This window comes from Osmerus eperlanus, chromosome 6 (genome assembly GCF_963692335.1).
Source record: "Osmerus eperlanus chromosome 6, fOsmEpe2.1, whole genome shotgun sequence".
NCBI lineage: Eukaryota > Metazoa > Chordata > Actinopteri > Osmeriformes > Osmeridae > Osmerus > Osmerus eperlanus.
Window position 1 is genome coordinate 22,626,401 of NC_085023.1, and position 26,989 is coordinate 22,653,389.

Here is a 26,989-nt window from a genome sequence, read left to right on the forward strand (position 1 = left end):
TACCTGCCCTGGGTCCTGTTTACCTGCCCTGGGTCTTAGCTGCTTGATGAAGAGGAAGGGGGAGTAGGAGAGAGTAGGAGAGAGTAGGAGAGAGGAGGAGAGAGGAGGAGAGAGTAGGAGAGAGGAGGAGAGAGGAGGAGAGAGTAGGAGGGTCAGGTTTACACACTTTTTCTTGTTGTTTATGTTTGTCCATCTGGTGATGTCATTATTTATGTTCCATTTGTCCCTGTGTGTGTGTGCTTGTGTCGTCATTACTATTGTTAGTCTGTTCTTGTTTGTCTATTAGATATACCATGTTGTTAACCTGAAGGGTGTGTGTGTCTGTTCATGCATAAGGTTTGTGTGTTCATGTCTAGGGTGTGTGTGTGTTTATACTTGTGTGTGTGAGCTGTTCCGTCCCTGTGTGGTCTCTCGTAGGCAAGACTGACCACCTCCTCCTGACCTCCGCCTCCTCCTGACCTCCTCCTCTTGACCTCCTCCTCCTGACCTCCTCCTCCTCCTGACCTACTCTTCCTGACCTCCTCCTCCTCCTAACCTCCTCCTCCTCTTGACCTCCTCCTCCTGACCTCCTCTTGACCTCCTCCTCTTGACCTCCTCCTGACCTCCTCTTCCTGACCTCCTCCTGTTCTTGACCTCCTCCTCCTCTTGACCTCCTCCTCCTCTTGACCTCCTCCTGACCTCCTCCTCCTCTTGACCTCCTCCTCCTCTTGACCTCCTCCTCCTCCTGACCTCTTCCTCCTCCTGACCTCCTCCTCCTCTTGACCTCCTCCTGACCTCCTCCTCCTCTTGACCTCCTCCTCCTCTTGACCTCCTCCTCCTCTTGACCTCCTCCTCCTCCTGACCTCCTCCTCCTCTTGACCTCCTCCTCCTCCTCTTGACCTCCTCCTCCTCCTGACCTCCTCCTCCTCTTGACCTCCTCCTCCTCCTGACCTCCTCCTCCTCTTGACCTCCTCCTCCTCTTGACCTCCTCCTCCTGACCTCCACCTCCTGACCTCCTCCTCTTGACCTCCTCCTCCTCCTGACCTCCTTCTATTGACCTCCTCCTCCTCTTGACCTCCTCCTCTTGACCTCCTCCTCTTGACCTCTTCCTCCTCCTGACCTCCTCCTCCTCTTGACCTCCTCCTACTCCTGACCTCCTCCTCCTCTTGACCTCCTCCTCTTGACCTCCTCCTCCTCCTGACCTACTCTTCCTGACCTCCTCCTCCTCCTAACTTCCTCCTCCTCTTGACCTCCTCCTCCTGACCTCCTCTTGACCTCCTCCTCTTGACCTCCTCCTGACCTCCTCTTCCTGACCTCCTCCTGTTCTTGACCTCCTCCTCCTCTTGACCTCCTCATCCTCTTGACCTCCTCCTGACCTCCTCTTGACCTCCTCCTCCTCCTGACCTCCTCTTGACCTCCTCCTCCTCTTGACCTCCTCCTCCTCTTGACCTCCTACTCCTCCTGACCTCCTCCTCCTCTTGACCTCCTCCTCCTCCTGACCTCCTCCTCCTCTTGACCTCCTCCTCCTCTTGACCTCCTCCTCCTCCTGACCTCCTCCTCCTCTTGACCTCCTCCTCCTCCTGACCTCCTCCTCCTGACCTCCTCCTCCTCTTGACCTCCTCCTCCTCCTGACCTCCTCCTTCTATTGACCTCCTCCTCCTCTTGACCTCCTCCTCTTGACCTCCTCCTCCTCCTCTTGACCTCCTCCTCTTGACCTCTTCCTCTTCCTGACCTCCTCCTCCTCTTGACCTCCTCCTCCTCCTGACCTCCTCCTTCTATTGACCTCCTCCTCCTCTTGACCTCCTCCTCTTGACCTCCTCCTCCTCCTCTTGACCTCCTCCTCCTCTTGACCTCCTCCTCCTCCTCTTGACCTCTTCCTCCTCCTGACCTCCTCCTCCTCTTGACCTCCTCCTCCTCCTGACCTCCTCCTCCTCCTGACCTCTTCCTCCTCCTGACCTCCTCCTCCTCTTGACCTCTTCCTCCTCCTGACCTCCTCCTCCTCTTGACCTCCTCCTGACCTCCTCCTCCTCCTGACCTCCTCCTCCTCTTGACCTCCTCCTCCTCCTGACCTCTTCCTCCTCCTGACCTCCTCCTCCTCTTGACCTCCTCCTCCTCCTGACCTCCTCCTCATCCTGACCTCTTCCTCCTCCTGACCTCCTCCTCCTCTTGACCTCTTCCTCCTCCTGACCTCCTCCTCCTCCTGACCTCCTCCTCCTCTTGACCTCCTCCTCCTCTTGACCTCCTCCTCCTCCTCTTGACCTCTTCCTCCTCCTGACCTCCTCCTCCTCCTGACCTCCTCCTCCTCCTGACCTCTTCCTCCTCCTGACCTCCTCCTCCTCCTGACCTCCTCCTCCTCTTGACCTCTTCCTCCTCCTGACCTCCTCCTCCTCCTGACCTCCTCCTCCTACTCCTGACCTCCTCCTCCTCTTAACCTCCTCCTCCTCCTGACCTCCTCCTCCTCCTGACCTCCTCCTCCTCTTGACCTCTTCCTCCTCCTGACCTCCTCCTCCTCTTGACCTCTTCCTCCTCCTGACCTCCTCCTCCTCCTGTCCTCCTCCTCCTACTCCTGACCTCCTCCTCCTCTTAACCTCCTCCTCCTCTTGACCTCCTCCACTTCCTGACCTCCTCCTCCTCTTGACCTCCTCCTCCTCCTCTTGACCTCCTCCTCCTCTTGACCTCCTCCTCCTCCTCTTGACCTCCTCCTCCTCCTGACCTCCTCCTCCTCCTGACCTCCTCCTCCTCCTGACCTCCTCCTCCTCTTGACCTCCTCCTCCTCCTGACCTCCTCCTCCTCTTGACCTCCTCCTCCTCCTGACCTCCTCCTTCTATTGACCTCCTCCTCCTCTTGACCTCCTCCTCTTGACCTCCTCCTCCTCCTCTTGACCTCCTCCTCTTGACCTCTTCCTCTTCCTGACCTCCTCCTCCTCTTGACCTCCTCCTGACCTCCTCCTTCTATTGACCTCCTCCTCCTCTTGACCTCCTCCTCTTGACCTCCTCCTCCTCCTCTTGACCTCCTCCTCCTCTTTACCTCCTCCTCCTCCTCTTGACCTCTTCCTCCTCCTGACCTCCTCCTCCTCTTGACCTCCTCCTCCTCCTGACCTCCTCCTCCTCCTGACCTCTTCCTCCTCCTGACCTCCTCCTCCTCTTGACCTCTTCCTCCTCCTGACCTCCTCCTCCTCTTGACCTCCTCCTGACCTCCTCCTCCTCCTGACCTCCTCTTCCTCTTGACTTCCTCCTGACCTCCTCCTCCTCCTGACCTCTTCCTCCTCCTGACCTCCTCCTCCTCTTGACCTCCTCCTCCTCCTGACCTCCTCATCCTGACCTCTTCCTCCTCCTGACCTCCTCCTCCTCTTGACCTCTTCCTCCTCCTGACCTCCTCCTCCTCCTGACCTCCTCCTCCTCTTGACCTCTTCCTCCTCCTGACCTCCTCCTCCTCCTGACCTCCTCCTCCTACTCCTGACCTCCTCCTCCTCTTAACCTCCTCCTCCTCATGACCTCCTCCTCCTCTTGACCTCCTCCTCCTCCTCCTGACCTCCTCCTTCTATTGACCTCCTCCTCTTGACCTCCTCCTCTTGACCTCCTCCTCCTCCTCTTGACCTCCTCCTCCTCTTGACCTCCTCCTCCTCCTCTTGACCTCTTCCTCCTCCTGACCTCCTCCTCCTCCTGACCTCCTCCTCCTACTCCTGACCTCCTCCTCCTCTTAACCTCCTCCTCCTCCTGACCTCCTCCTCCTCCTGACCTCCTCCTCCTCTTGACCTCTTCCTCCTCCTGACCTCCTCCTCCTCTTGACCTCTTCCTCCTCCTGACCTCCTCCTCCTCCTGACCTCCTCCTCCTACTCCTGACCTCCTCCTCCTCTTGACCTCCTCCTACTCCTGACCTCCTCCTCTTGACCTCCTCCTCTTGACCTCCTCCTACTCCTGACCTCCTCCTCTTGACCTCCTCCTCCTGACCTCCTCCTACTCCTGACCTCCTCCTCTTGACCTCCTCCTACTCCTGACCTCCTCCTCCTCTTGACCTCCTCCTGACCTCCTCCTCTTGACCTCCTCCTCCTGACCTCCTCCTCCTCCTCTTGACCTCCTCCTCCTCCTGACCTCCTCCTCCTCTTGACCTCTTCCTCCTCCTGACCTCCTCCTCCTCCTGACCTCCTCCTCCTACTCCTGACCTCCTCCTCCTCTTGACCTCCTCCTACTCCTGACCTCCTCCTCTTGACCTCCTCCTCTTGACCTCCTCCTACTCCTGACCTCCTCCTCTTGACCTCCTCCTCCTGACCTCCTCCTACTCCTGACCTCCTCCTCTTGACCTCCTCCTACTCCTGACCTCCTCCTCCTCTTGACCTCCTCCTGACCTCCTCCTCTTGACCTCCTCCTCCTGACCTCCTCCTCCTCCTCTTGACCTCCTCCTCCTCTTGACCTCCTCCTCCTGACCTCCTCCTGCAGCCAACACAGACGAGCCCGTCACCGGCCTGACCTCTCCGGACTATGTGGAGATTGGTATCTACTGCGTGGGCGTGTTCCTGATCGCATGCATGGTGGTGATCGTGGTGGTGTGCAGGATGAGGAACACAGCCAAGAAGCCAGACTTCGGGGGTCAGCCTGCCGTTCACAAGCTGAGCAAGCAGATCCCCCTCCGCCGCCAGGTAACAGAAAGTAGATAAAGAGTTCCAAAGGCATCTAACACCCCTAGAGGAAGGTCACGCTCCATACACACACACACACACACACACACACACGTAGTCTATACACACACTGAGACTAGTCTTTAGAGAACAAAAAACAGGTCTGTTGACACAAACACAGTTAACGGAACTGAATACTAAAATAATGTATAAAAGTATTGAATCTTGCTCTGTGTTTGAGTTCTGCTGATTTGAAAGCTATGCAGAGAGAGCTATCTAGGGTAGGGACACCTGCATGGGAGAGCAGCTAACGATTAGCACGATTAGCACCGGCCCTCAGCCCCCCCCTTGCTGTTTGGTTAGCACTGCTAGCTAGCACCTACGCTAGCTAGGGCCTCCGCTAGCATCTTCCTGGTGAGTGCATCCTCTCCCTAATGGCTGCAGAGAACCCCAGCAGTCCTGGGACAGAGCCGTCCAGTGCCAAGGGAAGGTGAGGCCGGAAGGAGGAGAGGACTGATGAACTGACCTGGTCACCCTGGCTGCAGGTGTCCTGCTTGGTGCAGAGGGCTCTGATCGCTGTTTGATTGGAGCAATACTGAAATACTCTAAAGACATCTATTTTGAAAATGTGACATTCAAGTTACGGGAATTATTACCAGTCTTGCACATACGCCCATCCCGCCCACTCTCAACCCCCCCCCACATGCCCCCCTCCTCACACACACACGCCCCTCTAGTCATGCCTTTGTAGCTCTTCCTCTGTGTTGTGCAGACCCAGGTGATCAGCCATGTCCTCTTGCAGGTGTCTGCTGACTCCAGCTCCTCCATGAGCTCCAGCACGCCGCTAGTACGCATCACAACACGCCGAAGCTCTGCCCACGACGACCCCATCCCCGAGTACGATGTCCCGGAGGACCCCCGCTGGGAGTTCTCCAGAGACAGGTGAGGGGTGTGTGTGGGCATAGACCTTTCCAACAATATGACATTTCACGATAAAAACAAGTAAACCCCATGTATTGTTCTGTATCCAGCCAGGTCAAGGTTACAGCATATTACAGTCAAGTCTAGTTTGGCCCAGCGATAGCTTGTGGCTAATTTGGCTTTAATTAACATTGCCTTTGTAGTGTGCTAACAGGAAGTGTTATGTCAGGCCTGTGGGGGGCTGAGGGAGGCTGTGGGAGGATGAGGGGGGCTGTGGGGAGCTGTGGGGGGCTGTGTAGAGCTGTGGGGGGCGGTGGGGAGCGGTGGGGGGCTGTGATAGCAGCTCCAAAAGTGTGTGAAGTGTGTCGTTAAAACGCAGCACTGTAATGATTAACCAGTGATGGAGTACAGTGAGTCATTACTCGGTAATCTGACACCCCCACACGTACACACACACATACACACACACATACTCTCACACACATACACACACACATACACACACGCATACACCCCCACACCTCACACACATACACCGGTCAGGGTTATACAGGGTTAGAGGCCTACATGGTCAGAGACCTACAGGGTCAGAGGCCTACAGGGTCAGAGGCCTACAGGGTCAGAGTCCTACAGGGTCAGAGTCCTACAGGGTCAGAGGCCTACAGGGTCAGAGGCCTACAGGGTCAGAGGCCTACAGGGTCAGAGGCCTACAGGGTCAGAGTCCTACAGGGTTAGAGGCCTACAGGGTGTGTGTGAGAGTTTGACAGTGTAGTTGTGTTTGTGTGAGAGTTTGACAGTGTGGTTGTGTTTGTGTGAGAGTTTGACAGTGTAGTTGTGTTTGTGTGAGAGTTTGACAGTGTGGTTGTGTTTGTGTGAGAGTTTGACAGTGTGGTTGTGTTTGTGTGAGAGTTTGACAGTGTGGTTGTGTTTGTGTGAGAGTTTGACAGTATAGTTGTGTTTGTGTGAGAGTTTGACCATATGGACCAAGCTCTCAGACCCTTCCTCACCAGAGAGTTTGACAGTGTGTTAGGGCCAGAGAAAGTCACCAGCCATGATCATTTGATGTGCTAATGAAAATATATAAATATTTAGTTTTTTGGGGGTTTCTGCATGCATCCCACTATGCATCTCTCACCCCCTCTTTCTATCCTCTTTCTGTCTTTAACATGCAATTGTGTCTCCTCCTCCCTCCCTCCCTCCGTCCCTCCCTCCCTCCCTCCCTCCCTCCCTTGTCATCTCACAAAGCCTGAGGGATCATAGTGGAATGCTAACGTTTGTGGAGGAAAAATAACATTGATTATGTGTGGTGGAGGGAGGGCAGAAAGGTGCTGTTGATGGCGCCGGGGCTGGGTGTGAGGACAGATGGGGGATTGTGTTACCAGGCCTCAGTGCCACACTCAACATTTACACACACCAGACGAGGCGGGTCTTACGCCTGCCAGTCAAACTAGGGTCCTGTAGAGGAGCAGGGCCATGAGGGGAGAGCAGTCTGATCAGCCAATCAGCAGCAGGCATTCACAAGGTACTGTGGTGACAACCCTCTGGTTTACAGCTGGTCACTCCTGTGGGTAATGTGACAAGCATAAGTGGTGTAAGGACTTGTTAAAGGCAGCTATTGAACAGGTCAGGAGAGACATATTTAGAGGTGTTTCTCCTACCTTGCTAGTCTTATCAGGCATTCATCATCCATGGCACTGTCCACATACACTATCCCAATAAAGCACTCGAGTTTAAATCACAAAGGAGGGACATTGGAAAACTGTCCCCCTCTCTACATCTCTCTCTCTCCCCTTCTCTCTCGCTCTCTCCCTGTCTCTCAAACCTGTTTATTTTGGTCTGCTATAAAGAGAGGGAGAGGGAGAGAGGGGTAGGGAGATGTGGAGAGAGGGAGAGGGAGGGAGAGAGAGGTGTGGAGAGAGAAAGGGAGGGAGAGAGAGGTGTGGAGAGAGAGAAAGGGAGGGAGAGAGGGAGAGGGAGGGTGAGAGAGGTGTAGAGAGGGAGGTGTGGAAAGAGGGAAAGAGAGGGAGGGAGAGGGAGGTGTGGAGAGAGAGGAAGGGAGAGAGAGAGGGAGAGAGGGAGAGGGAGGGTGAGAGAGGTGTAGAGAGGGAGGTGTGGAAAGAGGGAAAGAGAGGGAGGGAGAGGGAGGTGTGGAGAGAGAGGAAGTGGCTCCTGTACCTGTTAGTGTGGTTAGGGTTAGGGTTAGTAGTCAGTGTAGTCTCTTGCTGCCAAAGAGCAGCTGAGAACTTGCTTGTTTTCCAGCCCTGATCCCAGTGATTCATCCCTATAACCTTTCTCTCTCCCCCTCCCCCAGGCTGACCCTTGGCAAGCCCCTAGGGGAGGGCTGCTTTGGCCAGGTGGTGATGGCCGAGGCCCTGGGCATTGACAAGGAGAAGCCCAAGGAGGCCGTGACCGTAGCAGTCAAGATGCTGAAAGGTAGGCGCTTCTGTAAGTGTACCCGGCTCCACGTGCACCTCACCACACACCTTCCTCACCATACCTCACACCACACACCTTCTTCACCACACCACTCCTCACCTCACCATATATCACCACACCTCACTTCACCATATCTCACCACACGTCACTTCGCCATACTTCACACTACTCCTCACCTCACCACACCACACACCTCACCACATCTCACCAATCCTTACCTCACTCATGGGATGGGGCTATACAGTGTCATGGGGGTGGGGCTACACAGGCCGTGGTCATGGGGGTCTGAAGGACATGGCTGACCTGTACAGCGTGGTCATGGGGGTCTGAAGGACATGGCTGACCTGTACAGCGTGGTCATGGGGGTCTGAAGGACATGGCTGACCTGTACAGCGTGGTCATCTGTTCACCCGCAGTCTGGGGGGGGGGGGCATTGATGGGTGCAGGGGACCTTGACAATGGCTGAGCAGAGGAATCTCAGAGGGAGGGAGAGAAGGAGGGAGGGAGGTGGAGGGCTAGTAGGTAATAGGGTGGAGGGAGAGAGTGAGGGAGCAGGAATGTGTCTGACTGCCTCGCTCAATCAGGCCCATGAAAACAGAGCCTGGGTCGGAGATAACGACCCCAGATTGAGCCGCTGTCTTTAATTCCTCCAAAACGTTGAAAGGATGTCTCTGTGGTCTGACTGGTCTCTCTCTCTCTGTGCTATGACACTAGACCATCCTGTCAGTCAGTCATGATTCTGTGTAACGAACCATAGAAGAGAGTAGTAGTTATGCTGGCACTGTGGGGGGTCACAGTGGGGTCACCCTTGGGGTCAGGGGTCAGGACTGTGGTGTTGACAGTGTCTCTCCTCCCTGCAGACGATGCCACTGAGAAGGACCTGTCAGACCTGGTGTCGGAGATGGAGATGATGAAAATGATTGGGAAGCACAAAAACATCATAAACCTGCTGGGGGCGTGCACACAGGATGGTGAGTGTGTGTGTTTGTGTGTGTGTGTGCACACAGGATGGTGAGTGTGTGTGTGTGTGTGCACACAGGATGGTGAGGGAGTGTGTGTGTGTGCACACAGGATGGTGAGGGAGTGTGTGTGCACACAGGATGGTGAGGGAGTGTGTGTGTGTGTGTGCGCACAGCATTGTGAGGGAGTGTGTGTGTGTGTGTGTGCACACAGGATGGTGAGTGTGTGTGTGTGTGTGCACACAGGATGGTGAGGGAGTGTGTGTGTGTGCACACAGGATGGTGAGGGAGTGTGTGTGCACACAGGATGGTGAGGGAGTGTGTGTGTGTGTGTGCGCACAGCATTGTGAGGGAGTGTGTGTGTGTGTGTGTGCACACAGGATGGTGAGGGAGTGTGTGCACACAGGATGGTGAGGGAGTGTGTGTGCACACAGGATGGTGAGGGAGTGTGTGTGTGTGTGCACAGGATGGTGAGGGAGTGTGTGTGTGTGCGTACAGGAGTGTGAGGGAGTGTGTGCACACAGGAGTGTGAGGGAGTGTGTGCACACAGGATGGTGAGGGAGTGTGTGTGTGTGCACACAGGATGGTGATGGAGTGTGTGTGCACACAGGATGGTGAGGGAGTGTGTGTGCACACAGGATGGTGAGGGAGTGTGTGTGCACACAGGATGGTGAGGGAGTGTGTGTGTGTGCACACAGGATGGTGAGGGAGTGTGTGTGTGTGCGCACAGGAGTGTGAGGGAGTGTGTGTGTGTGCACACAGGATTGTGAGGGAGTGTGTGCACACAGGAGTGTGAGGGAGTGTGTGCACACAGGATGGTGAGGGAGTGTGTGTGTGTGTGTGTGTGTGCACACAGAAGTGTGAGGGAGAGTGTGTGTGCACACAGGATGGTGAGGAAGTGTGTGTGTGTGTGCACACAGGATGGTGAGGGAGTGTGTGTGTGTGTGTGTGTGTGCGCACAGGATGGTGAGGGAGTGTGTGTGTGTGCACACAGGATGGTGAGGGAGTGTGTGCGTGTGCACGCAGGATGGTGAGGGAGTGTGTGTGTGTGTGTGCACACAGGATGGTGAGGGAGTGTGTGTGTGTGTGTGTGTGTGCGCACAGGATGGTGAGGGAGTGTGTGTGTGTGCACACCGGATGGTGAGTGTGTGTGTGTGTGTGCGTGTGTGTGTGTGTGCATGCTCGTGTGTGCGTGTTTGTGTGTGTGCACACAGGATGGTGAGGGAGTGTGTGTGTGTGTGCGCACAGAATGGTGTGTGTGTGTGTGTGCGTGTGTGGTCTTGTTTAACTACCTTTATAGGAACTGAATGTCTTCAGAAGTATGGTGAAACATACAAAACATACAACGTTTTGCTGGGACACAGAACCTCAAATGCTTTTTTCAGGTTGTTTTAGGGTCAGAATTAGAATTACATTAAATGTTTAGGTCAGGGCTTCAGGTTAGGAATAACACAATTTTGAATGGGAGTGAATGGTCGGGGCACTCTGGGATAGACAAACAAACTGGTGTATGTATATATGTACGTGTGTGTATGTGTGTATATGTGTTTGTGTGTATATATATATATGTGCGCGTTTATATATATATATTAGTGCTGTCAAACGATTAAAATATTTAATCGCGATTAATCGCATCAATGTCATAGTTAACTCACAATTAATCGCAATTAATCGCACATTTTTATCTATTCTAAATGTCCCTTGATTTCTTTTTTTCCCATTATTTTTTCTAATTTTAATGCTCTTATCAACATGGAAAAGTGGATCGGCTTGCTTCGTGCAATCGCCTGGCTTTGACGAGGGGACGGAGAATTCGCATTAGCGGTGTGCTTGGCCATCAAGGGGTATTTCAGACTGGACGTGCTGCGATGATAGCTCAGCTCACAACAACAAAACACACAGATCACTTTGGTCTTGTCAATGAAACCATTTGGCAACTTTTTAAAAGTAAACTTTCCATTCAGAATCTTATTGGCATCCATTTCGGCGTCTCACGCTTGCCATCCACTTAAACATAACGTTAGTCTACTACTCTTTAGCCGGCTCGCAAGCCCAAACAAGTGTGTGTGGCGTGCCTGTTGTTTTGTTTCCGGTGTAGCTAGATCCGGTGTGGTGTTGTAGTTTTTCTAACGATTACAAAGTTTGCTAGGCCAAAAAGAACGTTAATCTTGCAATAAAAAAATGTAAGCAGTTAAAATGGGTTTGCGTTAACACCGTTTAACTGACAGCACTAATATATATATATGTGTGTGTGCAGGGCCCCTGTATGTGATCGTGGAGTACGCCTCCAAGGGGAACTTGAGGGAGTACCTGCGCGCCCGTCGGCCCCCAGGAATGGACTACTCCTACGACATCGCCCGCTGCCCTGACGAGCAGCTCACCTTCAAGGACCTGGTCTCCTGCACCTACCAGGTGGCCCGGGGGATGGAGTACCTCGCCTCACAAAAGGTACACACACATACACACACCCACACACACACATGCAGGCTGTGTGAGACCAAACTGGGGAGAGAGGGGAGAGACGTGTTTTCCCAGTGTCCTGCCGGCGGGAGAACAGACTCGTTAACCCAACACTCCCCTCACGCTCTCTCTCCCTGCTGGAATGTGACAGAGCACACACACACTCACTCGCTTTCACACATGCTCTTACACGCACAGCTATGCTCACAAACAAGCCGTGTGTGTGTGTATGTGTGCGTAGTGTGTGTTTGTGTGTGTGTGTGTGAGTTCATGCCGGTCAGTCAACCCTCTACTGCTTCACGTGTTCCTGAGGCCTCACATTCTTCATAAACATAATTTCTAGCAAAGTTCACCCTCCATTTTGGTGCCATATTGCAGTGAAGTAACCTTATCATGTTCTCCCTCCCCCCCTTTCCCTCTCTCCCCCTCCCTCCCCTCCCTCCCTCCCTCCCTCTCCCCCTCCCTCCCTCCCCCTCCCTCCCTCCCTCCCTCCCTCCCTCCTTCCCTCAGTGTATCCATAGAGACCTGGCAGCGAGGAATGTCTTGGTGACGGAGAGCAACTTCATGAAGATTGCAGACTTCGGCCTGGCCAGAGACGTCCACAACATCGACTACTATAAGAAGACCACCAATGTGAGTTCCTCCCCTGACCACCAGCTAGGTCAGGAGGAAGGAGAGTCTGATTGTCTTAAGAGTTCATCACTCCATCCACCCCCCTGAGTCCATCACTCCATCCACCCCCCTGTCCATCACTCCATCCACCCCCCTGTTCATCACTCCATCCACCCCCCTGTTCGTCCCTCCTCCATCACTCCATCCACCCCCCTGTTCATCACTCCATCCACCCCCCTGTCCATCACTCCATCCACCCCCCTGTCCATCACTCCATCCACCCCCCTGTTCATCACTCCATCCACCCCCCTGTTCGTCCCTCCTCCATCACTCCATCCACCCCCCTGTTCATCACTCCATCCACCCCCCTGTTCATCACTCCATCCACCCCCCTGTTCATCACTCCATCCACCCCCCTGTTCATCACTCCATCCACCCCCCTGTTCATCACTCCATCCACCCCCCTGAGTCCATCACTCCATCCACCCCCCTGTTCATCACTCCATCCACCCCCCTGTTCGTCCCTCCTCCATCACTCCATCCACCCCCCTGTTCATCACTCCATCCACCCCCCTGTTCATCACTCCATCCACCCCCCTGTTCATCACTCCATCCACCCCCCTGTTCATCACTCCATCCACCCCCCTGTTCATCACTCCATCCACCCCCCTGAGTCCATCACTCCATCCACCCCCCTGTTCATCACTCCATCCACCCCCCTGTTCGTCCCTCCTTCTCTGGAACCTGGTTATCTCCCCAGTCCTGGATACGGTTGGGTACCGAAACCCGGTTCCACTATGGAACCTGGTCTTACGCAACCGGTAGGAATCGGACCGGATTAGAACGCACATTTTGGTTCCTCATTTCGGTTCCACTTAATGTGTCGACTGAAATATTTTCCCTCTGTCGCTCCGAAACGGACGTAAAAATATCACACTTTCTCGGTAGTCTACCGTTAGCTAGCTACCGTAAATGTAGGCTACTTTCAAAATCCATATTTTCCCTTTGGGCTCACCAAAACGGACGTAAAAGCATATTAACCATTCACTGCACGTGATCGCTAGTAGATGTATTACACTTGCTCTTGCGGCGACACACGGATACTTCTAAAGCAGAGGGATGCACCGTGTTCGACAGCTTGCGGACATCAGTCCCTGGTCCCGGGACAACCTCCCCAATTTGTCTGCCCTTTCAGCCTCATACCTGTGTGTACAGGCCTCTTCGACACCATCTGAGAGAGTTTTCTCCTGTGCAGAACATGCCATAAGTCAGGAGAGGTGTCGTATCTTGCCAGAGAAGGCAAATATGGTAATTTTTCTGCAAAAGAACTGCTAAAGTTTGAAGCTGGTTTAGTTAGCATACCAACTCAACATTTATTTTTTGTTACTTGTTAATAGTGTAACTGTTATTTATTGTTAAATTATTGTAGTTGTGTGTTAGGTGACTTAGGTTTACTTATTATATATTTAAGTAGGCTACTTTAAAACATTAATATATTCTATAAAACTCTATAAAAAAGCCTTTCTTTGATGTCATTTTTCAGTTTTCAAGAATCGGAATCGGAATTGTTTTAAAAGTAACCCAACCCTAGTCCTGGACCATGTCTCTCTCTCGATGCCTGTCTGCTAGTGAAGCTGAGCGCTGCCCTGCGACCTGTCTATACTGACTGACTAAGAAATTAAAGACCGCAGGAATGTCTGTTCATATTGTATGGTACCCCTTGACCTCTGTGTGTGTGTGTGTGCTTAGGGTCGTCTCCCGGTGAAATGGATGGCTCCAGAGGCGTTGTTTGACCGAGTGTACACACACCAGAGTGACGTGTAAGTACCTTACTGTCTCTCTCCTTCCATGTTTCTCTCCTTCTCTCTGTCACTCAAACACTCCTTCACACATTTACATTTATTCATTGAGCAGATGCTTTTATCCAAAGCGACTTACAAGAAAGAGTTTTACAAAAAGTGCACAGGTCAATGATCATAAACAACGAGATGGCCCCAAAAACATTGCGGGTAGCCAAAACATGAAGCATACATTGTGAAAAAACACACACACACCATTGTGAACTATCAGAAACAATTTTTATTACATTTACATTTATGCATTTAGCAGACGCTTTTATCCAAAGCGACTTCCAAGAGAGAGCTTTACAAAAAAGCATAGGTCACTGATCATAACAACGAGATAGCCCCAAACATTGCGAGCAGCCAAAACATGAAGCATACATTGTGGAAAACCAAATAAGTGCCAAAGGGAAGAACCATAAGAGCATGCAGTTAAACAAGTTACAATTGAACAACATGAAACTCCCCACAAGAGTGCAAGAGTGTACCTGTAGAAAAAACAATCAACAGTAAAAATATTTCACAGCGAGTACAAGAATTTGAAACCGTTACAACTAACCAACAATAGCAACAAGTCTCTCAATACGAGTCATTGTGATCCTGGAGGAAACTAACATCAGGTCCAGCCAAGCATTCCTAAGTGCCGTTGTACTCCCGGAACAAGTGCGTCTTGAGCCTTTTCTTGAAGGTGGGGAGACAGTCAGTGTCCCTGATGGAGGTGGGGAGTTGATTCCACCATTGGGGGGCCAGACAGGAGAAGAGCTTGTGTTGGGACCGGTCGCTCTTGAGCGGTGGGACCACCAGACGGTTGTCAGAAGAAGACCGTAGGTGGCGGGTGGGGGTGTAAGGCTGGAGGAGAGACTTGATGTAGTCGGGTGCAGTCCCGTTCACCGCTCGGAAGGTCAGTACCAGAGTCTTGAATCTGATACGGGCCGTGATGGGAAGCCAGTGGAGGGAGATGAGGAGCGGTGTAACATGGGAGCGTCTGGGTAGATTGAAGACAAGACGGGCCGCCGCGTTCTGAATCCTCTGGAGAGGGCGGGTTGCGCATGCTGGGAGACCGGCGAGCAGCGAGTTGCAGTAGTCCAACTTTGAGAGGACAAGTGCTTGGACTAGCAGCTGGGTGGAGTGCTCAGACAGGTATCTCCTGATCTTCCGGATGTTGTAGAGGGTGAATCTACACGACCGGGAGACCGCAGCAATGTGGGCTGTGAGGGAGAGCTCGTCATCCATGGTCACCCCGAGGTTCCTGGCAGAGGATGAAGGGGTCACCGTCGCCGATCCCAGGGTGATTGAGAGATCGTATTATTACACAGATGGAAGTCAGCCTCTGGCTTCTTACTGCAGTTGTAGAGTTAATAAGATAGTTTTTCAGTCTGGGAGAAAGAGATGAGTAGACGGGGGCTGGAGGGGGCTAGGGAGGTGTTTGGGTAGAACGTGAGGTTATGGGGAGAGATAGAGCAGGAGAGGGCCAGGGAGGGTTAGGGTAAAACGTGAGGTTATGGGGAGAGATAGAGCAGGAGGGGGCCAGCGAGGTGTTTGGGTAGAACGTGAGGTTATGGGGAGAGATAGAGGAGGAGGGGGCCAGTCTGTGGCGAAAGTGAGGATTTCACGCTAGACTTGCAGCCAATGCCGTGTTACTAATCTGCCCTGCTTCAAAGGCCCTGGAAGAGGCCAGAACCCCCCTCCCTGCCCCTCTCGGAAGTCTCCCCTAACCCAACCTAGCCCTAGCCCTAACCCTAACCGCTGGGAGACAGCAATGTAGCGTGGTAGCAAACACACTCACCCACTTTAGCAATCTGTTACAGGAAATAATTTATGTGTGTGTGAGTGTGTGTTTGTATGTGAACAAATGCTGTCCCACAGGGCATCCCTCCAATCAATATCCAGGGAGACCTGGGGGGGGGGCAGTCCAAGCATAACACTTTGTGCTTGGCTCACCACTAATGATGGTACATCACTCACTTTAGTAATTGGCTTTTTCACGTTGGGCCTTGGGGGGAGTGGGGGTGTTAGAGGGGTGGGGGGTTACATGAAAACCAAACCAAAGGCACAAACAATCCATACATGACATCAGATTAAATTAATACATTAATTCAAATGGAATCTGTGCCGTGTTGTTTTGACAGGTGCACCCAGGGGGACAAGGTGGTGTTGGGTGGGACCTGGATGAGTTCAGGGAGCCATAGTTGGCCCCTTAGCCCAGGGAGAGGGCTGTTGTAAGGCTACCGTGAAGCCATGTGGGGGGTCTGATATACCGAGGGGGAGGGGCTAGGTAACCCCCCCCCCTTTTCAAAGCCTTCAGCCGCTCAACCTTTCATCTCCCTCTTCATCTCCATCTCCCTCTCCTTCCTCTCTCCATCTCTCCTCTCTCCATCTCCCTCTCCTTCCTCTCTCCATCTCTCCTCTCTCCATCTCTCCATCTCTCCTCCTCCCTCTCCTTCCTCTCTCCTCCTCCCAGCCCCTCTCCCCCGACCAGTTCAGAATCAAAGCCTTCTGATGTATGGATATCGATCAGGGTTTTTTGAATTCATATTCATGTTGTTTTCTCTCTGTAACCCTCTCTAACCCTAACCCTGTAACCCTCTCTAACCCTAACCCTCTCTAACCCTGTAACCCTCTCTAACCCTAACCCTAACCCTGTAACCCTCTCTAACCCTAACCCTAACCCTGTAACCCTCTCTAACCCTAACCCTCTCTAACCCTAACCCTAACCCTCCCTAACCCTAACCATAAATATACATGCTGTTGCTTTGTAGGCCTAAGTGCTTCAGAGGTACGTCTCTGAGTCAGAGGTGTATGTCTCTGAGTCAGAGGTGTATGTCTCTGAGTCAGAGGTGTATGTCTCTGAGTCAGAGGTGTATGTCTCTGAGTCAGAGGTGTATGTCTCTGAGTCAGAGGTGTATGTCTCTGAGTCAGAGGTATATGTCTCTGAGTCAGAGGTGTATGTCTCTGAGTCAGAGGTATATGTCTCTGAGTCAGAGGTATATGTCTCTGAGTCAGAGGTATATGTCTCTGAGTCAGATGGCTGAGCGGTGAGGGAGTCGGGCTAGTAATCTGAAGGTTGCCAGTTTGATTCCCAGCCGTGCAAAATGACTTGTCATTTTGTGTCCTTGGGCAAGGCACTTCACCCTACTTGCTTCGGGGGGAATGTCCCTGTACTTACTGTAAGTCGCTCTGGATAAGAGCGTCTGCTAAATGACTAAATGTAAATGTCAGTCAGGATGTACCCCCTGCTAGAGGCCTAGCTCCTGTTGTATGTGATGCTCTAAGCTGTGCTATGCTGCCTGACTCTCTAGTCATCACTAAACATTACAACTGTGTATGTACACTTTAGGACTGTGTGGCTTTATGTTTGATTAGAAACACACCATTAATGCAAATACAGGCAAGATTTCTTGTCATTGGTACTGATCCTGTGAATGAGGACAGGACCAACCCAGGCTGCTGGTATAAACAGATGGGAGGATGGAGACCCAGAGGAGTACATACAGGCAGTGTCTGGCCTGGCCTCATAGGGTCACTAACATGGGAGGATGGAGACCCAGAGGAGTACATACAGGCAGTGTCTGGCCTGGCCTCATAGGGTCACTAACATGGGAGGATGGAGACCCAGAGGAGTACATACAGGCAGTGTCTGGCCTGGCCTCATAGGGTCACTAACATGGGAGGATGGAGACCCAGAGGAGTACATACAGGCAGTGTCTGGCCTGGCCTCATAGGGTCACTAACATGGGAGGATGGAGACCCAGAGGAGTACATACAGGCAGTGTCTGGCCTGGCCTCATAGGGTCACTAACATGGGAGGATGGAGACCCAGAGGAGTACATACAGGCAGTGTCTGGCCTGGCCTCATAGGGTCACTAACATGGGAGGATGGAGACCCAGAGGAGTACATACAGGCAGTGTCTGGCCTGGCCTCATAGGGTCACTAACATGGGAGGATGGAGACCCAGAGGAGTACATACAGGCAGTGTCTGGCCTGGCCTCATAGGGTCACTAACATGGGAGGATGGAGACCCAGAGGAGTACATACAGGCAGTGTCTGGCCTGGCCTCATAGGGTCACTAACATGGGAGGATGGAGACCCAGAGGAGTACATACAGGCAGTGTCTGGCCTGGCCTCATAGGGTCACTAACATGGGAGGATGGAGACCCAGAGGAGTACATACAGGCAGTGTCTGGCCTGGCCTCATAGGGTCACTAACATGGGAGGATGGAGACCCAGAGGAGTACATACAGGCAGTGTCTGGCCTGGCCTCATAGGGTCACTAACATGGGAGGATGGAGACCCAGAGGAGTACATACAGGCAGTGTCTGGCCTGGCCTCATAGGGTCACTAACATGGGAGGATGGAGACCCAGAGGAGTACATACAGGCAGTGTCTGGCCTGGCCTCATAGGGTCACTAACATGGGAGGATGGAGACCCAGAGGAGTACATACAGGCAGTGTCTGGCCTGGCCTCATAGGGTCACTAACATGGGAGGATGGAGACCCAGAGGAGTACATACAGGCAGTGTCTGGCCTGGCCTCATAGGGTCACTAACATGGGAGGATGGAGACCCAGAGGAGTACATACAGGCAGTGTCTGGCCTGGCCTCATAGGGTCACTAACATGGGAGGATGGAGACCCAGAGGAGTACATACAGGCAGTGTCTGGCCTGGCCTCATAGGGTCACTAACATGGGAGGATGGAGACCCAGAGGAGTACATACAGGCAGTGTCTGGCCTGGCCTCATAGGGTCACTAACATGGGAGTGTGTGATGTGTTTGTGTCTGTGTGTGTTGGCCACTCTGAGTGTGTAATAATACACTCTTTGTTATTCGCACCACTGCCAGGATCATTCATTGATGCTCTGTAGAAATAAGCCCTCGTAGTGTGAGCTGTCGCCTGACAGTTTATTCTGTGCAGATAAGCGTGATGATTTATGTAATCAGCTTGGTGTTAGGGTAACTGAGGGGACCGGATACAGTTTAGTAGAGGATGTTGTTACCAGTGAACTAACGATCACCACAGGCCCCGGAGCACTGTCTGCTGTAGGCGCTGTTTGTCTTGGCCTGGCGTGTGACTGGACAAAGGCTTCAGTGTGCCTGTCTGCTCGGAGGGACAAAGGCTATCTGTGAGCTCTTGGTGCCGGTGGCACTGCCCTCCAGCAGAGGAGGAGGGGGGGTGCTGCCCTCCAGCAGAGGGGGAGGGGGGGTGCTGCCCTCCAGCAGAGGGGGAGGGGGGGTGCTGCCCTCCAGCAGAGGGGGAGGGGGGTGCTGCCCTCCAGCAGAGGAGGAGGGGGGGTGCTGCCCTCCAGCAGAGGGGGAGGGGGTGTGCTGCCCTCCAGCAGAGGGGGAGGGGGGGTGCTGCCCTCCAGCAGAGGGGGAGGGGGGGTGCTGCCCTCCAGCAGAGGGGGAGGGGGGGTGCTGCCCTCCAGCAGAGGAGGAGGGGGGGTGCTGCCCTCCAGCAGAGGGGGAGGGGGGGTGCTGCCCTCCAGCAGAGGAGGAGGGGGGGTGCTGCCCTCCAGCAGAGGAGGAGGGGGGGTGCTGCCCTCCAGCAGAGGAGGAGGGGGGGTGCTGCCCTCCAGCAGAGGGGGAGGGGGGGTGCTGCCCTCCAGCAGAGGGGGAGGGGGGGTGCTGCCTTCCAGCAGAGGGGGATGGGGGGTGCTGCCCTCCAGCAGAGGAGGAGGGGGGGTGCTGCCCTCCAGCAGAGGGGGAGGGGGGGTGCTGCCCTCCAGCAGAGGGGGAGGGGGGGTGCTGCCTTCCAGCAGAGGGGGAGGGGGGGTGCTGCCCTCCAGCAGAGGAGGAGGGGAGGTGCTGCCCTCCAGCAGAGGGGGAGGGGGGGTGCTGCCCTCCAGCAGAGGGGGAGGGGGGGTGCTGCCCTCCAGCAGAGGAGGAGGGGGGGTGCTGCCCTCCAGCAGAGGGGGAGGGGGGGTGCTGCCCTCCAGCAGAGGAGGAGGGGGGGTGCTGCCCTCCAGCAGAGGGGGAGGGGGGGTGCTGCCCTCCAGCAGAGGAGGAGGGGGGGTGCTGCCCTCCAGCAGAGGGGGAGGGGGGGTGGATGGGCAGACATACATACATCAATCAGTCACTAATGTTCTGTGTGTGTGTTTATGTCGGTAGCTGGTCGTTCGGGGTGCTGATGTGGGAGATCTTCACCCTGGGGGGGTCTCCCTACCCTGGCATCCCAGTGGAGGAGCTCTTCAAGCTGCTGAAGGAAGGCCATCGCATGGACAAGCCTGGCAACTGCACCAATGAGCTGTAAGACACTGCACACACACAGACACACACACACTGCCACACACACACACTGCCACACTCACACACACGGTCACACACACACACACTGCCACACACACACACACACTGCCACACACACACACACACACTGCCACACACACACACACACACACTGCCACACACACACACACACACTGCCACACACACACACACACTGCCACACACACACACTGCCACACACACACACACACTGCCAAAAACACACACACTGCCACACACACACTGCCACACACACACTGCCACACACACTGCCACACACACGTCTCCCCATCCCCCAGTCTTTATCAGGTCTATGCACTGCCATCCCCTAACGCCCTTGTCAGCTGGCTGCTCTGCATCAATGTTCTCATTCACCGTAGTCCCCAGAGCTGACGGTACTGACAACAGGGCTACAGTGCTTCTGTTAACCCCTCTCCTCTCACTCCCTCCTCCCTCTCCCTCTCCTCAGGTACATGATGATGAAAGACTGCTGGCATGCTATCTCCTCTCACAGGCCCACCTTCAAGCAGCTAGTAGAGGATCTGGACCGCATCCTCACCTTGGCCACCAACGAGGTGAGACCACGCACACACACCACATCCCTGAGACCAGTAGTGCCATCGTTCACCTTTCACAGTGTCTCAGACAGCCAGGCAGCTAGCAGGTCTAACCCAGCAGCTAGCAGGTCTAACCCAGCAGCTAGCAGGTCTAACCCAGCAGCTAGCAGGTCTAACCCAGCAGCTAGCAGGTCTAACCCAGCAGCTAGCAGGTCTAACCCAGCAGCTAGCAGGTCTAACCCAGCAGCTAGCAGGTCTAACCCAGCAGCTAGCAGGTCTAACCCAGCAGCTAGCAGGTCTAATCCAGCAGCTAGCAGGTCTAACCCAGCAGCTAGCAAGTCTAACCCAGCAGCTAGCAGGTCTAACGCATAGATATCCGCTCGGCACCGAAGAGGGCTTGGCTGAAGAGGTCTGTGAATGGAAGTCTATCAGGGCTCGGTGGAACCATGGACTGCCTACGTTGTCCCAAAATCCCAACTTTGAGTTTGAACTTTTGAAATGTAATAAAGTGCATTTTTCATTCCCCCCCCCCCTTCCCCAAACCACTGGCAGATGTGGAGCTCTGTGGTAATGTGAGCCTCCTTGTGTTGAGCTGGGAAAATGGAAGCCAGCTCCTTTTGGACTAAAGCAGAAACTCTCCTCACAACCACAACTGCCACGAAAGACATGTTGAAAAAAAGAAAGCAGAGACCAAGATGAAAAGATCAAAAAAGCTGACCACAAAATGCTTTATCAAGTCAGAAATTAATAACAGAATTGTAGGGTTTGAGGCTTCCCTGGGTTCTTGGCGGGTGTTGCCATAGTGCTGAGGTATTTTTTCAGCCGTTTTTACTTTTTCCAGCCTTCCCGCGCTGCTTGAATCCTGCGTTCCAATTTCAGATGTCAGGTTTGTTTTGATTGTGCTGCAGAGTGACGAGAAGCTCAGCGCCTGGCTCCCTGCCCACCCCCCCAACCCGCCCGCCCACCATCTCCCCCTCTCTCCCTTCCTCCCTCCTCCTCCCTCCCTGTCTCCACCCCCCCTCCCTCTCTCCCACCCTCTCTCTCTCCCTCTCTGTCTCTGTAGACTCACCATGGTCTCACTAGCCCAGACACATTGAATCACTTTGTAGAGACAAGGTCAGCCCTGCTCTGTGGAACTTTCCCTTCAGCACCATTTATCAACTATTATTATAACAAATATTTTTATATGGGTCCAATTTTATGATTATTTTCTCTCTTGGCATTGGCAACTCTAATGTGAAGCATCCGGGGGACTTGGTATGGATCTACATGTGTATATAATAATGAAGATGAACCCCTCGCTCCATGTCTTTCATCTCTATATGGAGACTCCCTGTCTGTCTGTACCCAGTCTGTCTCCCTACCTGTGCATGTCTGTCTGTCTCTCTTATCTTATTTCAGTTGTTAAGGTTTTCTATTTGCTGTCAGGCTACCCTCCCCTGTGTTCATCTCCTTTCTCCCTAACCCTTTCCCCTCAACATGTGTGTGTGTGTCTTTCCCTGCTGTCTGCAGGAGTACCTGGACCTGTGCTCCCCAGCGGAGCAGTACTCTCCCAGCTTCCCAGACACGCGCAGCTCCTGCTCCTCCGGGGACGACTCTGTGTTCTCCCATGATCCTCTAGCGGACGAGCCCGGCCTCCCTAAGTACCAGCACATCAACGGGGGCATCAAAACATGAGCCCCCCAACCTGCACCACGCCTCCTCCTCCAACCACCTCCCTCCTCCTTCTCCCCCCTCCATAACCTCTCCTCCTCCTCCAACCACCTCCCTCCTCCTTCTCCCCCCTCCATAACCTCCTCTCCCCTCTTCCCCCCTGTCTGGATCTTATGAACAAATGGACCTGGACAAGACTGGGCAGGTGACAGTGCTGCTGGCAACGTCAACACACACACACCGTCATACATAAGCTCTTACAGACGTGTTGAAGGGCTGAAGGAGAAAACAGGGACCTGAGAGTGTTCCCCTTGACTGACTGAATGAAGAGCTGGCCCCTTTATAGCCCTGCCTTTAATAGCCCCGCCCCCAAGCCCAACCCCCTGGATAGTCCCAGCCCTGGATTGCTGCCCCCACCCCTTCAGTTGTTTAGCTCTTGTTGTTGTTCCAAAAGTTCTGGAAATATGTTTCTTCCATGATTGCATTCCATTGGCTGGCATTCCAAGACTTTGTTTATTCCCAGAGGAAAGATGGACCTTAATAAACTGAAAAAGGAACGGAAAACAGAGGAAGAGAAACAGGAATGGAATTGAAAGAAAAGCCTAACTAACAAACATATAGATGGATGGACTGAGGGGAAGAATGCCTAAAGACACTGCCTCTTGTTTATTTTGTAATATTGTCTAATTTCTTTTTACTTTACTCTCTTGATACACCCATGCAATTATTCATATGGAGAAAAAACAATACACAGTAAACTGTATAGTGCTGGGTATATCTGTAAATATATTCAAATATGTATAAATATATATTATATATTTACAGTGAATTATTTTTTGTATGGGCTCCAGAATAATGAGCCCTCTCCTTGCTCTCTCTTGAGGACAGAGGGCATGTTGGGCAGGTTCTTACACAGACCAACACATTGCAGACACACCTGTCTCTCTCGCTCAGTAACACAGTGGACTTTTGGCTTTCAGGGACAGAGGTAGCATGTTAATTTATTGACTTATGTTTTTTTGAAAGTGAATAAAAAAGTTGAAAACTACAAAAATAGTACAAAATAAATAATGATATTAATGATGCCAATAATAAAGAATAAATAATCCATTATGTATTTCAAAATGATCTTTCATAGGTAACAGAGAAAGCTATTTTTAGTGGGTTTGAAAGATCCTTGTTTTGTATGGTTTATATATGAATGTGAATATTAAGTTAAAATTGAAATATTGTACATTTTATAGTTGTCTAATCCCTTTCTTACGTAGCTGGTGCAGTTTTTATCCAGTCAATTTACTCTTTCTTAGGTTTGCATTTGAAATTACATGATTTCTGGATATTTATATATAATAAATAAAAAAGATTCTGAAATTACCCACTAGCGATCTGTAACCTCCTGTAGATGGAAGATAGACTAAATTCACACAAGAGAATTGAAAGCTGGGAAATGAAAGTATTAAATCATTCAAGTGTTTTTCTTTTTTTTTTACTGGACCAAGTTGAAAATGTTCTGTTCAAATGTTCCTACCACATTGGCAACATTAAAGATGGAAAAGCATATCTGGGTCTATGTATTTCACTCCTCCACTTTATAAAGTAGAATGTTATGCTGTGTTATGGCCCCTGCTCCTACCTCTAGGGTGTGCCTCTAGGGTGTGTGTCGGTTTGTTTGTATGTCGTATCTCTGTAGGAGTTCCTGTGACGGCGATGACGTAGGAGTGCGCCCCCTGGCGTTGATGTTCCCGGAACAGGTGCGGCTGTGTCTGATCCGGCCAAATTAGGCTGATGATGTCGTCGGATTTAAATGTGATGGCGTACAGAGAGAGGATGGAGTCAGATGGCTGAGCGGTGAGGGAGTCGGGCTAGTAATCTGAAGGTTGCTAGTTCGATTCCCGGCCGTGCCAAATGACGTTATGTCCTTGGGCAAGGCACTTCACCCCACTTGCTTCGGGGGGAATGTCCCTGTACTTACTGTAAGTCGCTCTGGATAAGAGCGTCTGCTAAATGACTAAATGTAAATGTCACGCTAGGCGTTTGTCTAACCGTGTTCCTCTTGAAGGGAGATAGAGTAGAGACCCATGGGTTAGGGTTAGTTAGTAGAGACCCATGGGTATACTCCTCAGCACGTAGGTAACTCATTTTATACACAGCAGTTTAGGAGCGATTCCGCCTGCACCCTTTGTAACCTAGAGTGTAGAGTAGAAGTTTAAGAGTAGAAAAACTCAGGTTAGAATCCAACAGCGAGCAGGTAGCTGGTGGGTTCCAACAGGGCCGGTTCGGTCCTTAGAGTAGTGCACCTTGTTTGTCTCATTAGGAATCGCTCATAGTCTCTGTGTCTTGGTTTGTTGCCTGGTATGTCACTTGTTTTCTTGTATTTTCGCTACTGCCAGTCTATGCTATGTGAATACTTGTCCTGTGGAGCTGTTCAAATACATGTACATAACCTGTCCCTAAGACCCCCTCTGTATTGCTGTATATACTAAACTTTAAATCTTTCTATTTACTTTAACTTGTGTGAAAAAGTGTATCTGTACTTCTACTTGAGTGAAGGATGTGTGTACTCTTGCCATCTCTGTATAGTACACTACAGTACTGTGTTCTATGGTGGACAGTACAGTATAGTAGTGTTGCATATGGTTCAGTTTATGGTTGAATTTTTTAGATTATGTCTTGGTTCCCTCAATTACCAGGCGTTGACTTGCACACACACACACACACTCACACACTCACTCCCCCTCGTCCAGGCTCAGGCCCCCGGGGGGCCGGCCGCTGAACGTGTTCCCTCTTGCCTCCGGAACGGGAGCCAGGAGGGAGACGGCAGGAAAACTTTTCAATTTTTCCACAGAAATAAGGGAAAGCAAAAACCCCAAACCCTGAAGGAAGAGAGGCAGGAAGAGAGGCAGGGTAAGAACCCTCCTACCTGGAGGAAGAGAGGCAGGAAGAGAGGCAGGGTAAGAACCCTCCTACCTGGAGGAAGAGAGGCAGGGTAAGAACCCTCCTACCTGGAGGAAGAGAGGCAGGAAGAGAGGCAGGGTAAGAACCCTCCTACCTGGAGGAAGAGAGGCAGGAAGAGAGGCAGGGTAAGAACCCTCCTACCTGGAGGAAGAGAGGCAGGAAGAAAGGCAGGGTAAGAACCCTCCTACATGGAGGTAGAGAGGCATGATGAGAGGCAGGGTAAGAACCCTCCTACCTGGAGGAAGAGAGGCAGGGTAAGAACCCTCCTACCTGGAGGTAGAGAGGCATGAAGAGAGGCAGAGTAAGAACCCTCCTACCTGGAGGATCCATTAGGAAAGGAGGGGCAGATAAATAGAGATATAGAGCAAAAAGTGTGTGTGTGAGAGAGAGAGAGAGAGAGAGAGAGAGAGAGAGAGAGAGAGAGAGAGAAAGGGAGAGATGGACAGATTACCAGACTAGCAATTTCAAATTGTTATCAACATGGTAGCTCAGCCCCTCTCCATTGTCTTGTGGGCTGCACCCTTCAACCACCCACCCACACACACACAGGACAACCAGGAAGTCAACTCATGCAACTTGAGAAAGTTGTGATTTTAGGACCACACACAATGACACATCAATCAAGCTAAAAGCTCACAATGAATTCAGTCATTGTTGGAGTTAAATATCACTTGTTGTCTTCGACCCTCACCCCCTCAACATCACCCCTTCACCCTAACAGAACAAGGGTACTGGAGACCAGGTTGGCCCGGAGAGAGTCCACACACAACAGCTGAACTGAGATGCCAACATCGCTATCCGACAGGCAGGCCTGGAGACCTACAGGAGCTGGTGTGCACCAGCCAGGTGCCTCCCTTCTCTAGAGCCCCCCTAGACCCCCCCCCAGCCCCCTGGACCCCTCCAGCACCGCCCTAGCCCAGCCATCTGCCAGGGGGCTGGGTGTTTGCACAAGGCCTGGCCTCTGGAATGTCAACATGGAGCTTTGTGTGAAGCCCTGAGCGGCCCTAGGGGCTGGAGATAAGAGCTTACCAACCCAGCCCAGCAACAGGAAGAGAAGGTTGACTTTTTAAACTGCACAGTTTAACTGCTTACAGTGACCGCTGAGCCCTTTACTAACAGTGATTCCCCCCATAACGAACCCCCCTCGATCCCCCCCATAACAACCCCCTCGATCCCCAGCCCAGCATGACAGCAGAGAGTCATTATGAGGCAGTCCCGGTGGTCACATAATTGTGTTAAATACATTTAATTATTGTTTGGTAGCTCCAACCCCTGGCTACACTGGGCTCGTGTGCAGCTCTAGAGCTGCTGGATGGGCCATCCATCATGGCGCCGTGTTCAGAGCACGATGGGGTGGATGAGAGATACTGAGAGGGTCGTGTTCAGAGCACGATGGGGTGGATGAGAGATACTGAGAGGGTCGTGTTCAGAGCACGATGGGGTGGATGAGAGATACTGAGAGGGTCGTGGCTGGGTCACACGGAGGGAAGCTCTGCTGCTGGTTGATTAAGGAGTTTGCAAGACTTATGTCTCTTTCTGCATGTGAGAATAAACAAAACGATGTGTGTGTGTATATGTGTGTGGGTGTTTGTATATATGTGTGTGTGTGTATATGTGTGTGGGTGTTTATATATGTGTGTGTGTGTATATGTGTGTGGGTGTTTGTATATGTGTGTGTGTGTATATGTGTGTGCGTGTGTTTTTTTTGCTCATGGGATCCTCCAGTGCTTTTGTGTTTT

At 52.4% G+C, this 26,989-nt stretch overlaps 1 protein-coding gene across 3 annotated transcripts in view; it reads left to right on the top strand.

The window, feature by feature from the left end:
* The window catches only part of fgfr2 (fibroblast growth factor receptor 2), a 57,615-nt gene extending 33,762 nt beyond the window's left edge, over positions 1–23,853 (top strand). The window contains exons 9-19 of one of the 3 annotated variants that reach the window (XM_062464450.1): positions 4,416–4,621; positions 5,397–5,536; positions 7,827–7,948; positions 8,812–8,922; positions 11,168–11,358; positions 11,881–12,003; positions 13,732–13,802; positions 19,930–20,067; positions 20,555–20,660; positions 22,155–22,329; positions 22,404–23,853. In XM_062464450.1, the coding sequence (XP_062320434.1) occupies positions 4,416–4,621; positions 5,397–5,536; positions 7,827–7,948; positions 8,812–8,922; positions 11,168–11,358; positions 11,881–12,003; positions 13,732–13,802; positions 19,930–20,067; positions 20,555–20,660; positions 22,155–22,319 (1,373 nt within the window). In that variant the 3' untranslated portion in view covers positions 22,320–22,329; positions 22,404–23,853. Of the gene's footprint in view, positions 1–4,415; positions 4,622–5,396; positions 5,537–7,826; positions 7,961–8,811; positions 8,923–11,167; positions 11,359–11,880; positions 12,004–13,731; positions 13,803–19,929; positions 20,068–20,554; positions 20,661–22,154 lie in introns of all 3 variants that reach the window. The other 2 variants (XM_062464449.1, XM_062464448.1) reach the window with 2 other exon arrangements.
* The last annotated feature ends 3,136 nt before the right edge of the window (positions 23,854–26,989 follow it).